This window comes from Athene cunicularia (assembly GCF_003259725.1).
Source record: "Athene cunicularia isolate RWA chromosome 3 unlocalized genomic scaffold, athCun1 chr3_part1, whole genome shotgun sequence".
NCBI classification, from domain to species: Eukaryota; Metazoa; Chordata; class Aves; order Strigiformes; family Strigidae; genus Athene; species Athene cunicularia.
The window spans coordinates 98,489,015-98,503,835 of record NW_020799097.1 but is presented as its reverse complement, the minus strand read 5'-3'; the positions used below and the strand labels follow the sequence as shown (position 1 = coordinate 98,503,835).

General features: G+C 38.1%; 1 protein-coding gene across 5 annotated transcripts in view; it reads left to right on the top strand.

The window, feature by feature from the left end:
• Window positions 1-14,821, top strand: part of EML4 (echinoderm microtubule associated protein like 4) — a 129,132-nt gene that overhangs the window by 103,119 nt on the left and 11,192 nt on the right. For all 5 annotated transcript variants that reach the window (XM_026844368.1, XM_026844367.1, XM_026844366.1 and 2 more), the window contains 8 exons: window positions 196-330; window positions 564-699; window positions 2,503-2,654; window positions 3,725-3,850; window positions 3,959-4,090; window positions 4,707-4,774; window positions 10,940-11,028; window positions 12,191-12,288. In XM_026844368.1, coding sequence (XP_026700169.1) covers window positions 196-330; window positions 564-699; window positions 2,503-2,654; window positions 3,725-3,850; window positions 3,959-4,090; window positions 4,707-4,774; window positions 10,940-11,028; window positions 12,191-12,288 — 936 coding nt within the window. The remainder of the gene's footprint in view (window positions 1-195; window positions 331-563; window positions 700-2,502; window positions 2,655-3,724; window positions 3,851-3,958; window positions 4,091-4,706; window positions 4,775-10,939; window positions 11,029-12,190; window positions 12,289-14,821) is intronic.

Below are 14,821 nucleotides of genomic sequence, written 5' to 3'. Positions count from 1 at the left end.
AAAAAAAAAAAAAAAAAAAAAAGATATGTGCAGTCATTCAGACAGTTGATTTAGCACAGAACACTTATGGATTCTTTCAAGTATACAATGAGCTGTCTGGTTCCTTAAATCTCTGTTCTGAAACTTGGGATTTTACATGTGTTTCTAGTAGTGAATGTGCCATCTGAATAAACACTATTTCTGATGTTATTTCAGACTACAAATGAAGTTGTTCTTGCTGTAGAATTTCATCCAACTGATGCAAATACCATAATAACATGTGGCAAATCTCATATATTTTTCTGGACATGGAGTGGCAATTCATTATCAAGGAAGCAGGGAATATTTGGGGTAAGAATGTCTTGATATCAGGTCAGTTTTAAATCAATGGAATGATCTGCTCACACTTTCTGTAAATAATTTGCTCCATTGTTATCACTCACTGTTTGAGCAGAGAGGTAAACAAACAAAAAAGGTTATATTCTGCTTACATGTGTATACAGGGTGTATGGGTGTGAATACATTATACTAATTACATAAAGAGTACAAGCGATTATCCCTTTCTTTCACTTATTTTGTTTCAGAAATATGAAAAACCCAAATTTGTTCAGTGTTTGGCTTTTTTGGGAAATGGTGATGTGCTCACTGGAGACTCAGGTGGGATAATACTTATATGGGGCAAAACTACTGTAGAATCTACTCCAGGAAAAGGACCTAAAGGTAGGATACATTCACAGTTAATCGCAGATGTTAGATAGTCTGTAGAAGGCAAACATAAAGGATTGCATAAGAAAAGGAGTAGGGAAACAGGCCTGACTAAGGGTGTACACGTTCTGTTATTAACAAGTGGTACTAAACTCCTTCAAGCTTCATGAATTTGCTGACTTAAGAGAAATCTAGAGTTTCTCAATAATTAATGAGACTACCTGAAATGAATCAAAACTACTTTATCTAAAAGTTTTGCATTTAAAAAAATGTGCAGCTTTCCTTTCATCTTGAGACTTGAAAAGGGCCGTAGGATCAGTTTGAGGAATTCTGCAGGCTACCTTTGCCTCTTAAGGCATATGTTGTACCATACTTGCTCTCAGAGGAATACCATTAAGTATGGAAGATGATGTTAATATGACTTGTATGTGAAGGAAAGATATAATGCTTAGTTGTACCAGTTATGCAAATAACAGTATCTGGTTTAGCAAATACTCATCTTGGCTGTAAAATATACTTTAAAACCCATCTGATTTGAAATTTGGGTTAAACTTACTCTTTAGGGCAAAGCTTTAGTAAAAAAGAAAGGAAAATTATTTTTTACCTAGCATATGCAGACCTGGCACAGTTGAGCCCTAAGGTAACTTCTAAATTCAAGGATAATTTATTTTACTTGGCAGCTATTTCAAACTGTCTGGTTTAAATTGGTATGCCAGGAAAACATTCATGTAAAAAGTAAATTTTAATGGTAAGTCTGTTTTTGTAGGTAAATCTTGTTCTTAGTCTTTTAAACTAACTGCAATGGAAAAGTAATATAACAAATTATCCGATGTTTAATTTTGAAGTCTTGTGCAAAAATAACCTTTTCACAGTATAATCTTAGAAGATATCAAGTAGGACATTTATTTACATTGGCTTCACTGAATTTGGTATCTTTTAGTTGGTTTATCACATTAGATTAGTGACAGGACTTGATCTCAAACTCTTTTTCATAGTGTGAGAGCACGCAGACTTGAACTGACTTTAGCAGAGTCAGCAATGTTAAGCTCGTATTTATTTGGGTGTTTTAGGCTTTTTCTGTGACTGCTATTTGAAAATATGCAAGTCTCAAAACACCAGAATATTGCTTTTTTAAAAATATACTTTCCTACAGCAGTTCTTTTTTGACATGAAGACCTGATTAGGATGCAGACGGCTTCCTTTGCTACCTTTGTTGTTCAATTTTTCTCATCTCTCTTTCATTCTTCCTAGTGTTTTTCTTTGGGTAGACTGCTATATCGATAGATTCCAAATGCTGGTTATACTATTTTTAAGTGAGGCAACATCCAGCATTAGATATTAGATTCATGCATCCTGGAAACTTTGCTATAAATAATTTGCTTTTTATTCCCATAAGACTCTGGACAACAAGTCTTTTGAGTTTCTTTTAATAAAATAATTCTTTTCTAATAATGACTTTCTAAATATTTATTGACTCTAAAGGACAGTTTTTCTTGCATCTGAAAAAACTGTGTTCCCTCAGATAACAGAAAGCATTTTGCAAATAGTTGTTGTTCTTGCCTTCACAAGTTGTAGGACAATCAATCTCAAAAAAAGTGTCTGTTCAGAAAGATAGGCCCTTTGTTTTATCTTTTAATCCTGCAAGAAAACACTACCACCTTGTGTTTGCAATACTGATGCATTACTAATAGCATGACAGTCCAAATGTAATAATTATTATACAGTTACTTTATTCTTCTGCCAAAAGTCACAGCATCTTGTAAACCCCAGGTGAAAAAACAAGTAGTGTTCTTTATTATTTTCTTTCTGTGCATGTAGGAGTATATCAGATAAGCAGACAAATCAAAGCTCACGATGGCAGTGTGTTCACACTCTGTCAAATGAGGAATGGGATGCTGCTAACTGGAGGTGGGAAAGACCGAAAGATCATCCTGTGGGATCATGATTTGAATCCTGAAAGGGAAATTGAGGTAAGAAAGCAAGAGTGACAAGGAAGTTGCCTTGAGCAAGTTACTGACTAGCAAGACAGAGACCTCCCCACCCATTGGAGGTTGGTAGTTGGGTTGATAGAGTATCTTCTGGTTGCTGTCTTTTTAAGTAGATGACAATGTTGTATTATAGAAGTGTTTAATTTTTCAGCCTATCAGTGAGCTTATGTGAAGCTTCAGCTCTCTGTTCTTAAAACAGTTATTCTAATAATGGTTTACTCCACTTATCTAGTGTCCATTTATAGCATGTATGTCCATTTATAGTATGTATGTTTAGTTCCATCTAGAGTGTGTTATTACCTCAAATCTAATGTTGACCTTTAGAAAACATGGCTGAGAGCAAGTAAGCATTGACTATCATTTACAACTCTTAGGCTTAAGTAACATACTATACATATCACTGTCTCTGTTTTCCTTTTGTTAGTATGTTAAAGCTAATTTTTTTATGTTGCTTGGCTAATATTAGTGCATTTTCTGAAGATAAATTGTTTAGAAAACAAAACACATGCATACTGTAAAATAAAGCAGTGTATTAGAATTCCAGCATTCAATAAACCGTGAAATTCAGAGTCATTGCTGACATAAGGCATATGAACAGTTACTTAAGGCTAATCAGGAGGCATTAAAAAATTCAGAAAGCATTTATTGTGTGCTACAAAATTTTTCTTATTTTGCACAATGTGTTTTGAAGAGTAAACAGTAACTGTGTATTATTTCTATCCTTATAAGATAGGGTGAGGTTGTGGAGTGCACTTGTTTTGTGTATTTCACACTTAAAAATCCATGTAATTTAATTTGTAATTTTTTTCTAAGACCTTAAAATGACATAATCATGATTGTTTTGGAGTGAGATCGTCTTGTATGCTTGTACTGAACAAATAAATGAGAGACGTTTCTGGTCAAGTCCTGATCTTGTGTAAACACAATTAGATTGTCCCTTTTTACTGGGAGAACTGCTGTTCTGGTACTGCTGTTATGCACTATTTGTGGCCTTCAAAAATAAGCATCTGTCAAGATGTATGGTGTGGTTTTACAGATGTTTCTTTTCCTAGGTTCCTGACCAGTATGGAACAATCAGAGCAGTAGCGGAAGGAAAAGCAGATCAATTTTTAGTGGGTACTTCACGGAACTTTGTTTTGCGGGGAACATTTAACGATGGTTTCCTAGTAGAGGTACAGGTAAGCACAACTTTTTTTTAAACAAAAATGTAAAGACTTTCCCTGCTGGTGTGTTATTTTAACAATTTTATTTTATTCATTGTTAAATCATATGTGTTTTCTTTCCAGGGACATACAGATGAACTGTGGGGACTGGCATCCCACCCTTTCAAAGACTTATTTTTAACATGTGCTCAAGATAGGCAAGTTTGCATGTGGAACTCTGTGGACCACACACTGGAATGGACCAGGCTGCTAGATGTATGTCGACCTTTAATGTTAAATATAAAGCTGGAAATTAGGAAAAAGCATTAGTTTTCTGCAACATCTTTGTCCCATCTGATTGCAAGAGAAGCAAAAATCCTGTAGTTATGGATTTAAAAACAGCTATTTGGAAGCTTTGGGGGACTTACCCAGCCTCATCAGACACTGTATATAGACTGTAATCTGCTTATCGTTGTCTGATGCCATCCTGACAATCTGAGTTGAATAAGACTTAGTCCTTTGTTCTTGTTACAGTTTAACTTTTTTTCCCAATTTTTCAAACAATCTGAAGAGGATGTCATACAGTTGTGCAAGGTTTGGCTTTAGGTGTCTTTCCTTACTGTTCATTTTATATTTTAGCTAGATTGTCCTAGTACCCAAGCAAAAGTATCTTTTTACGCAGAAATTCAGGCTTTTTACTTTCAAGAAGGTCATGTTGTGCGTGTCACTGATACGTTAAAATAAAACCTATCTGAGGATTATAAACACGCTGCTAACTGATTGTTTTTTCCTGTGTCAGTTCACCTCAGATGTTTAGAGTAGCTTTGGTGTAAGGAGAGTTGTTTGACTCTGGGTGAATGGGTGAATGACATGTCTGTGCCTCTCCGTTCAGGAACCGGGACACTGTGCTGACTTCCATCCCAGTGGAGCAGTGGTCGCAATAGGAACACATTCGGGCAGGTAAATGCCTTTCGACTGAGTTGTGATGATTGAAAGTTTAAAGGAGACAGTTGGATACTACGCATCTTATAATTACAATTAATTTGCTTTTTATTCTTTTTGCTTGAGGTTATATAGCCCAAAATCCCTGGGGGAAAAGGGCAGATCTTTCTTACATGGGTTAGATGTTAGACAGAAGGATTATTTGAGTGTTGCTAGGCTATTTTATTTTCTTAACTACGCTTTGAAAGCCTTGATCTTGATTTTTTTGTTTGTTTTGGGTTTTTTTTCAGCTGTTTTTTTTTCAGGGGTTTCCATGAGCATTCCTTATTGGCTTTACCAACTATCATATATTTTAATATTGTGTGTGTATATTACATTAGTTTATAAGACAGGTACAGTCAGATCTTTCTCTTTCAAAAATCAAACATGCTTACAACCTTTTAAATTGATGTGGAGGGGCAAATGAACAGGCTGGTATTTTGATTTTTGTGTAAGACAAATTTCAACATGGCACATTGCTGCAATCAAGTGCTATTGAGCTGGTCACAGTGTTCCTGAAAGCGTTTCGTATTTGAGAGCTATCAAAACACAAGCTGACTCTTCTAACTCTAGTTCCTTTCAGTGGTGGAAGAAAAATTGTTTTAATTCATGGTCAAACTCTGGCTGGGTATCATCTCCCAAGAAAGGAGTCTCATGCAATGTTTTTTTAGCAAGTACCAATTAAAAGAAAAAACAGGGTACTCATGAGCACATATTAAATCTGGTAGCATTTTTATTCTGTTTTTCAGTTATACCTCATGATTGACAACTTGATGATAAAATAATGCATAGTGTGTGTAAGAAAATTGGATTTTTTTGTATTTAATTCTCTATAAATTGTTTTATACCTAACCTCATGCTTAAAAATAATTTGAAGCTTTCCTTTTAGAAACTGCTGAGCGTGTGCAACACCCTTGAACTTTTCCTCAAAAAACAAAAAGTTCAGTACTTCTTAGGGAATTATCTTCTTCAAGATGAAGATGCAGTCTGCACTGAATTCATTAGGTGTTGCATCAGGCTAGAACACCTAGTTTACCTTCCTATCTTGCTGAGCTCTTATATATTTGGTTTCTATGTTGTACCTTTTCAATTTTTCATCTCTTTCTAATTGTAGCATTAAATTGAACAAGTGTTTCTACCTTCATTAAACAGAACAGAAGATACTGGCTTAATAGTCCTTGAAACAGGGAAAAGGGAAAAGAAGCTCAGGCTACATTTTTTGGGAGTTATTAGACATTTTTGAAATTGCATCAAAGCACAATCAACGCATATTGAGCAGACAAAGCAGTCAGTCTGTTGTTTGCTTTTGATTGACTTTAAATGCTCTGGAAGGGGGAAAATAATGTTACTTTTTCAGTTCATCACTTTTCAGTTTAGATTCTTATTTTTACATTACTTGAGGCAACCAGTTTAAACTATGTTGGAAAAGTTTATGATGAAGGCCTTGGGATTTTTTTTTTAATTTTTATTTTTTACCCTGTTCTTCTTGGAATGAAGCAGTTATATTTTCACCATTATAATTTTATTGTCTTCTGAAATTGCAATTCAGTGATAGGTTTGAGATATACAAATGAATCTGAATTGAAATAAAGCCTGATAAGTGTACAAGGGCATAAGAAATAAATGGAGTTTTGTATCAAGATAAAGAGACCATTTTTAAAATTACTGCCTAACCAGTGGCATCCCATGGTGCTTTCTCTGCCAGATAATCCGGTCCAAGGGAGTTATTTCCCAAGGAATGAGCACTGCATGATGTATCTCGATTAATGTAGGAGAAAATAATCTCAGACCCATAACAAGTCATTTAGTAACTTGATTCATAGCCCAGAATGCTTAAAGCAAAAGTTAAATGAGTCTAATCTGTTTAGGACTCAATAAACCCAAACCTTGGATGTGTCTGTCTGTTGCCATTCTAGTGCTACTCTGATTCTAATCTAATGAATGTTAGTAAAACAGGGGTAGGGAATGGAGCTTTAAGAAAGTTGTATTTGATGGCTAAAATTGTGACATCTGAAGAAAATTGAATTTTCTACCTCTTTCCCCATTCTTGTCTGTTGTTTTACAGTGGTGTGTTTTTATCAGGCCAACATGTCGTGGTTTTGGTCTATTTTTTCATGTACCAGTTCCCATGATGAGTATTTCAGTATCATTTCCCTTTTTGGGCTGTCTGCAAATGGCCTGCTGCAGGTTTTGTTACCACTTCTTTGAATACCTGCTGTGTGCCTGATCATCAGTTGTCTGGGATTAAGCCTGGTTTGGAGACAACTAGTGCTTTTTGTGAATCCTGCTGTTTTCTGGAAGTGCACAGCTGGAAAAGGAAAAAGGACTGGCAATCAGAAATCCTGCCAGAAAACATGTTTTTTTCAAGGCACTATACAGATCCTTTTGCCATGCTGCCAGTGGTATTTTTTGCAGGGAAGTAGATTTTTCTCTGACTTACATAGAATATCTTGATTGCTGTGCATTCTCAAAAGCATTGCAGACAAAAATAGACTAATAAAATTCTTACAAAAATACTAGTATTATTAAGAAAACTGAAGGCTGAAGGACAAGACCAGCATAAGCCAGAGCCACAAGGAGATAAATCAGTCAGTAGAGCTAGTGAGATTTATGTCGTTTCAGCATCTGTTGTGGTATTAAGATGTAGAAGCCTAAATAACCCAGGGAACCAATCTTTTAAAATGAGTTGGTTTGTGCACTCTGATGAATGCTTTGCAGGTTCAACATTCAGTATTAAGTAAACATGGGAGTTGCAAGTGTAAGTGCAAAAATATATTACAACTTTGGAATACCATTTCCCTGGTGAATTAATCAGAAAAATTTTACATTCACAGATGTGAATTATCAGTAATAAAATGTCTGCCATGGGTCAGAATTTGTTTTCCAAAAGAGACTGGTCTTAAGGGGGTTTGTTTCTAAAAACATTTTCTAAGCAAGGGAATGGGAAGACAAGAAACATGAAAATGGCAAAAGTTCTGTTTATGTGAACTCACAAACAAGTACGCATGTTATCTTTGGTAACAATTGGGAGAAAAATCAATAAAAATCAGAAAAAGGGAAAGAGCCACTATCTTACAGCTGGGATACCACTTGTCCGTTTATTTAATCTGATGTACAGATCAGAAGTTCACTTGGCAGTCAGGCTTTGTGTTTCACAGCCCTTAGGACTTTGTTAGGGTCAGCTGTGGTTTGAATGTTGCATACCTTTGTATTGGAAGGAAAATTCTCTCCCAAAACACAGTCTTGAGGTAGAGCCCAGCTGTTTGGGAGAAGGACCTCTGTGGGGCATGCTGATGAACTGCTGTAGCTGCTAGATTAGAGACACATTTCACGGTGACGGGCTTTCTGTCTGACACTTGCAGTGTTTGTGATGGCATTGGGAGAGCTTGGAAGATTAAAGAGAGCATGTCTGATTACAGCTTGTGGAAGCATCCAGAAACAGCTGAGCTAGATGTGACCAGTGTTTCCTTTCTTAAACTATTATCAAAATTGTCACGGTACACTGACTCTTTCCATGGTCAGCTAAGATTGCTGCTAGTATCTCCTGTTCAGAATTATTTTTGGAGAAGGGCTGATGTCACAAAATGCTGTTTCCTGATGCCAAATTAAGTTCAGTGTGCACTTGAGATCAGCAGAAGTTTTGCGTTCTGTTTGATACCACACGATACCACGTCTGTGCTTTCAGTAAAATAGGGAAGTTTTGCGTGTTTTAATGGCTGCATTTTAGGCTTTGGGTATTTTTCATTTTACATAATATTAACTGGAGGATTATTACCTGGTTCAGGTAACAGCCTCAAAAGACCAACCTAAAGAGCCTGTCTCAGAGCCAGCATGAAGAGGCATGTCCCTGCCACAGCAGCTGCCCTGCCCTGCCCTGGTTGTGTGTTTTGGAACACAGAAGGCAGAAGTGCTGTGCAGCATGGTCACCTGTGGGAGGGCAGGGGAGGGGGGTACCCATCCACTCTGTGGAAGAAGGTTGGTTTTGGTTGTTACTGTGCTGATCATCAGATTTTATATCTAGGCACAGCAATTATGTTGTTCAGGATAAACAAACGGGCATCATTCTGTGTCATCTTGCTAGAGAAATAGTTTTTGCAGTATAGTGCTTAAGTTTTCTGGTAAAACAAAAGGTCTTCATGTCTCCTGTTTTGCTGTCTTGTCTGCGCACAAGAGGTATGTCGCCCACCTGGGCTGAAGCAATGGGGAGCCTCCACCCTGTGCTGGATTCAGGAAAACACAAAATAAGAATAAGATGATGGGACATTGGCTTTCAGACCTGCTTCTTGTGTTGCTTTGAAAACCGGATGACTTCAACTCAGCGATGCTTCCCCATGTTCTTCACAGTTCTGTTATCCCATCAGGATGTACTGTTAGAGCAGTTTTGCTGTCATGATGGAGTGATTGTTTATCTTTCTATGGGTGCCAAATGTCATAGGTACCCTCTCTCTTCTCCCCTGCCAAACCTTTTTGTGGTTTTGCTCGGGGGTTTTATTTATTTATTTGTTTTGTTCTTTAATGTCCACACCTCTATGAGGGTTATCAGCCAGGCAACATTTTAATGAAGCATTTGGCAGGGCCAAATGGGGCATAGTTTGAACTAAATAGCAGAATACCAATTTGTAACTCCTAATGCATTCAGAGAACCTGTGAAGCTTCACTGTGTAGATTGGAAATCAAAAGTCCACTTTCAGCAGAGGATTACAGCAGAGAAACTCTGAGCATAGTTTCTGCTGCTGTCCAATGCAAACATAACTAGTTGATTTCCATTGGTTCCACGTGTCTTGCACACTGATTATTCAGTAGTCCATGGCATGTGGGGCTGGGTTTTATAATGTTTCTGTCATTTAAATTCTTTCATGTGGTTCTCTAACCACAAGCTGGTTTTAAGTCATTGGGACCAGGCCACTTTCCAGATACCTAGCTGCTGGACACTGTATCAGCACAAGCTGGAATCTCTTCTCCGTCCATAGAAAGCAGCGATGTGTGCTGTTCCTGGAGTTTATTTTAGGTTATGTAAGTTTCTTATGGAATTAAATGGTCCTAGCTTTAGCAGTGTTGCACTGAGTTCACTATGAGATAGCGGGTAGAATTGCCTTACTCATTTCCACAGTGTGTGAACTTGCCATTTGTCACTAGGGATGGAAACCTGGCTGTGCCATGTGCCTATGATTGTGAAATCAGAAGTTTGGAGAAAATAAATTAAATTCTGAGTACAGCTTTAATGTATTTAGCCATGATGATATCTTACATTTTCATGATATGCATGTATATTTTAATTAAGTTTTCATTGTCTTTGTTTTGCTAATTTTCATTGAATTTAGGAGTTAGGTGAGCATTAGAACCACTGCAAGATGTTCAGGCTCTGCTGATCTTGCCCATCTTGCTGTCAGTGGCCATTTTTGTGTATGGGCCACTGAGTTTTTGTAAGCTTCTCTCAGCTTTCTACATGCACCTCACAACTAATACTGCAGTTGCAGTTAAAAGTTATTGTTAAATAACAAAATAAGCCATTTATCACCTTAGTTATAAACCATCCAAGCAGAAAATTAAAAATAATGCTAGGTTATGAACCATCAAATTTCAGTAAATGGTTATTCCTTCTTAGTTTTATAACATTATTCATAGAAACAGAAAGGACCGAGGGGAAAGTACCAAGTTAGAATATACTTTGTGTTTAAAATGAGTGTGGAAATGTTTTCCCCTCCCTTCTAGTGTTTCTAATTAGTTTGGGTTTTTTTAACTTTTCTTCATAGAAATTGAAAGATCAGTTTTTATGTCAAAGCTGATTTGCAAATGGAGAAGTACGAATAGCTTGAAATTTAGCTGTAGCCTTAAGGCTTCAGGTGATAAAGTGCAGTCATATTAGCTATCTGGTAGCATATCATTCAGTAGGCATTTTGGTGATTACTGCAGTGTTCAAGGGAAGGGGGAAAAATTGGGCTGTATTTCAGATCTTGTATATGTTCTTCACTGGAATTTTTATCACTTTGTGAACCAGAAAAGTGTTCCATTAAAAACGGATGTTCACTGCGCTGCCCTTGAGGGGCTAGCATGAGAAGATGAAGGCGGGCAATGATTATTGCTGTTTTGCTTGGGTTTTTTATTTAGTGGAAGTGGTACTCACTGGAATTCTCCTCTCTCTAGGTGGTTTGTTTTGGATGCGGAAACAAGAGATCTGGTTTCAATACACACCGATGGCAACGAACAGCTCTCAGTGATGCGCTACTCAGTAGGTAGGCAGACTTGTGCATTCAGAATAATTGCTGATAAATGACATGTCTGTTCTGATAAATGATGTTAAACTACTCAGTCTCTAGAAAAGGCAGAGCTTTGGAAAAGCATTGTTTAAGATGCTTGATACATAACTGAACACTAGCTACAGGTTGTTTTGTATGTGCTGAATCTTGGAGTTCTGTAACTGCAGATATTACAGTCGCCTTTCCCAGCCTTTCTTTCAAGTTGAGCTGTGCTGCTATAATAAATGTTAGTTTTGCTCCCAGGAAAATTAAAAGTTCTCAACTAAATAGTTGACAGGTTAACAGAAAAGTCTCTAAAAAGCTTAGTATTTCAGTGATATTTTAATATACTTAGTTACTTTTGAAGTTTATTAATACAAAACCATAAAACTAAGTTCAGGTCTGTCTGAAAGTCAGAGGTGTCTGTTAAGTATTTACTATGGGATTATACGGGGTCTAAGCCAGTATTGAGTCTCCTCTTCAGACATGACGTGACAGATCATCAGAGGCTGACTCCTCTCTGTTAAAACTGGATGGAAGAACACTCTCATAAATCTGTTTTTGGTTTGCGTTTGGATAACATACCATGTCAGCGGGCAAAATGTTCCTCTGCTGCTGCCACATCTGCCAAGGGCAGCAATTTATTTTAAAGCACTGATGTTCATTGACAGTGGAGGTGTTTGATCACGATTCAAGGCAACTCTTGTCCACATACTTCGTTTTTTAAATGGAGACGACACAGGTTGGAAAACTGCTTAGAATGCTTGAATGCTCTACTTCTTTAGGCATTATTTAATGCTGATTTATATGCAGTCTCCTGCTCCAAAGCTAAGCTAACTGTAGAGTTCTGCATTTTTTGTGATGCAGAAAACTTAAGTCTTCCTACTGTCAACAGTTTCCACATATCCAGTGCAGTCTGAGGGTTTATAACCTGTCCATTGGACACTTACTTAGAAAAAGCATAAGTAAAAGACCTTGCCCAAAAAACATATCCACAAAGTAAACAGATACTGGCTGAAAAACAACATAAACAGTTATACATCCTTAAATGAAGTTTGTAAGCAGTAGTTTGAGACTATTGCCTTAGTGATAACCTGAAATCATTAAAATTTAGAAAACAAACATTCTGTTGATTTATATCAAATGTTTTGTGTTGTAGATGGCACCTTACTTGCAGTTGGATCCCATGACAACTTTATTTACCTCTACGTAGTAACAGAAAATGGAAGAAAGTATAGCCGATATGGAAAATGCACTGTAAGTTTTGGAGCAAATATAATCAGCAGTTCTTGCATTTTGATGTTATATATACACTAAGATGTTAAGCAGTGGAACTCTCTCCAGATTGATGCTTTTCCATGTTTAGTTTTGGTTATACATTTATGGGGTTTTTTTTCAGCATTTGATTGATTTAAAACTTTAGTCTGATGGGTTCTGCAACTGTTAGTGTTAGGTGAGCACTTTTGCATCAAATATGACTGATTTCTCAGACTATTGACTTTTTCACTGAAATGGGAAATGGGAAGAGCAGTAAGATGGAGAAATGCCTTGTACCTATATGCTGAAACTCTTTTTGGGAAAATATTATACTTGTTTGGGGATATTTTCCCTCTGTTGGTAAAGTATTCCTTGAACCAACATAACAATTATATGGTGGAATTTCATTAGAATATGTAATTTTGGAGGTTGCAAATATGCACTGTTTCCAGCTGCAGTTGTTAACTACAAAATTTGGAGTTGGGGGATACGTTAACAATAAATTTCTGGCACAAGGTAAATAAATCTCAATGTAGCACAAGTAATGGAGTTATATTAGTCCTTTCACTCACATGAGGTTGTCCCAGGGCTAAAACAACATACTTTTTTCCATAAAAGGTGTTTAGTTATCTAACATCCTGGCCTTAAGTTCATCTGTCTTTTCAGGGTAGTGGGAATATTTACATAAATAATATCTGAACTTTAATGGGATTTGCAAATGATACCATGAATAGGTCACATTTGAAATGTGAATATATTTTTTTTTTTTTTAAGGAATGCATCCCCTACTCAAAACACTTTTCATATGTTTGTCACCAGTTGCATTTCTTTTGTTTTAAAAATAAGATAATTTCTCAAGCTACTTTGTTAATTGGAAAATGAGAGGTCATAGGACCGTAAGGCTAAATTGTGTGAGTTTTGGGATTTTTATTTCTAAGATTATTTTTTTCTACAACCTTCGATGCAAGACTTGCGGTGGAAACTTAGTTAGGGGGAAACAGTCATTAGCCAGTCATTCAGTGCCACACATGGTATCTTTGAGAGATTTCATCCATCATTTGGTCGAGGACACCCCACGCAGCTAGATTATGGGGATCCGGAGCAGCCTGTGTCCAGCTGCTGCCAGGGTGGTCAGCAGCAGGGGATTTGCCCCATACCTGCGGTGTGCAGGCTGGCAGGGAGGGCTCAGCGCTGGCACGGGATGCAGCTGGGGAAGAAGGCTGTTGGGTGTGCTGGGGACTCCTCAGTGGCAGGGTTGTGGCACAGAGTGAGCCAGTGTCCTACCAGCCCCCAAGCAGGGTGGTGAGGGCGTTAGCCGGTAGCACAACGGTCATGAGACAAGAAATCAAATCTGCAGCCTTCACAGGGAGCTCAGGTGGTGGGAAAGGGGCTGAGCCTACGGGGAGGTCAGACTTGGGGTCCCAGTGGGACTGGTGGGGACAGCAGTGGATGGCTGCACTTCAGTACAGCATTTCACCCCATCACTTATTCTTTAACCATAAAAGATAAAATCACTCAGAGATGGCTAATCTTAACATAAATAATATTTAGCTTGCTATGTACTTCATATGAGATCATTTATTTCTGTATATCATGTATTATGTATCAGGAAAGAGCACATTGTAATTTAAACCAGCATCTGCCTGTCTGTCTCTACCTTGGCAGGAAAGGAGTTTGTGAAAATTGGGATGGGAGAAGTGAGCATTGTTATACTCAGGCAGAATCATTAAGGCTTCACAGCAGATTTCTGTTAACTGTTTTTTTCAGACTGACTTGACTGCATGTAGAAGCCAAAATTAGCAATCAGCAATCTGGTTTCTGTCGGGCTGAGCTCCCCTGACCCTTCCAGCTTTTGTAGAAGGCAGCAGCGTGTTAGCTGACTGGAGCACGCTGTCAGGCTGCTGGTCCACTTTCAGGTGCCCCATGCCCCCCCTCCACCACCTGCCAGCACGTCGGCAGGACCCTACCAGCTTGATGCTCAGTGGGGTGCTCCCCTGGCCAGTGCCTGGGCGTTGGCACCCTGTCTGTCTGGCGTTCTGCTGTGGCTCAGTGGCCTCGCGGGTGACCTCTGACTAGTATGATTCAGTCCTCCTGATAGTCAACTTCTGGTTGTTTCTTCCAACTTCAGTACATTATTTGAATACTTTCAGAGGGATTTTATCTACTTAAACAGCATCAGCTTGCACATAAGGGCTGTATGCCCACTGTTACATCTAAATCCTCTTCCAGTCATGACCAGACCCTCTGCTGCTGCCAGCGAGGCGAGTCTCTGACCTGCGAGCATGTTTCCACAGTGAGGGATGGTGTTGGGTGCGATCAGAAATAATTTCCAATGAGCTGAAACAACCGTTTTGACTAGTGCAGCTGTTTTTTGAGGGCTCCAGCTATGCAGACAGCAATGTGAAGGTATGGGCTGGGGTATGAACTTCCAGCGTGTCAGCAGCTCCAGGGTAGCTGTCTCTGTCTCTGTTTGCCTTACATCAGAGATATTTGTTCGCAAAGGAAAAGCAAGTGCTGTGCATTTACCCAGAGG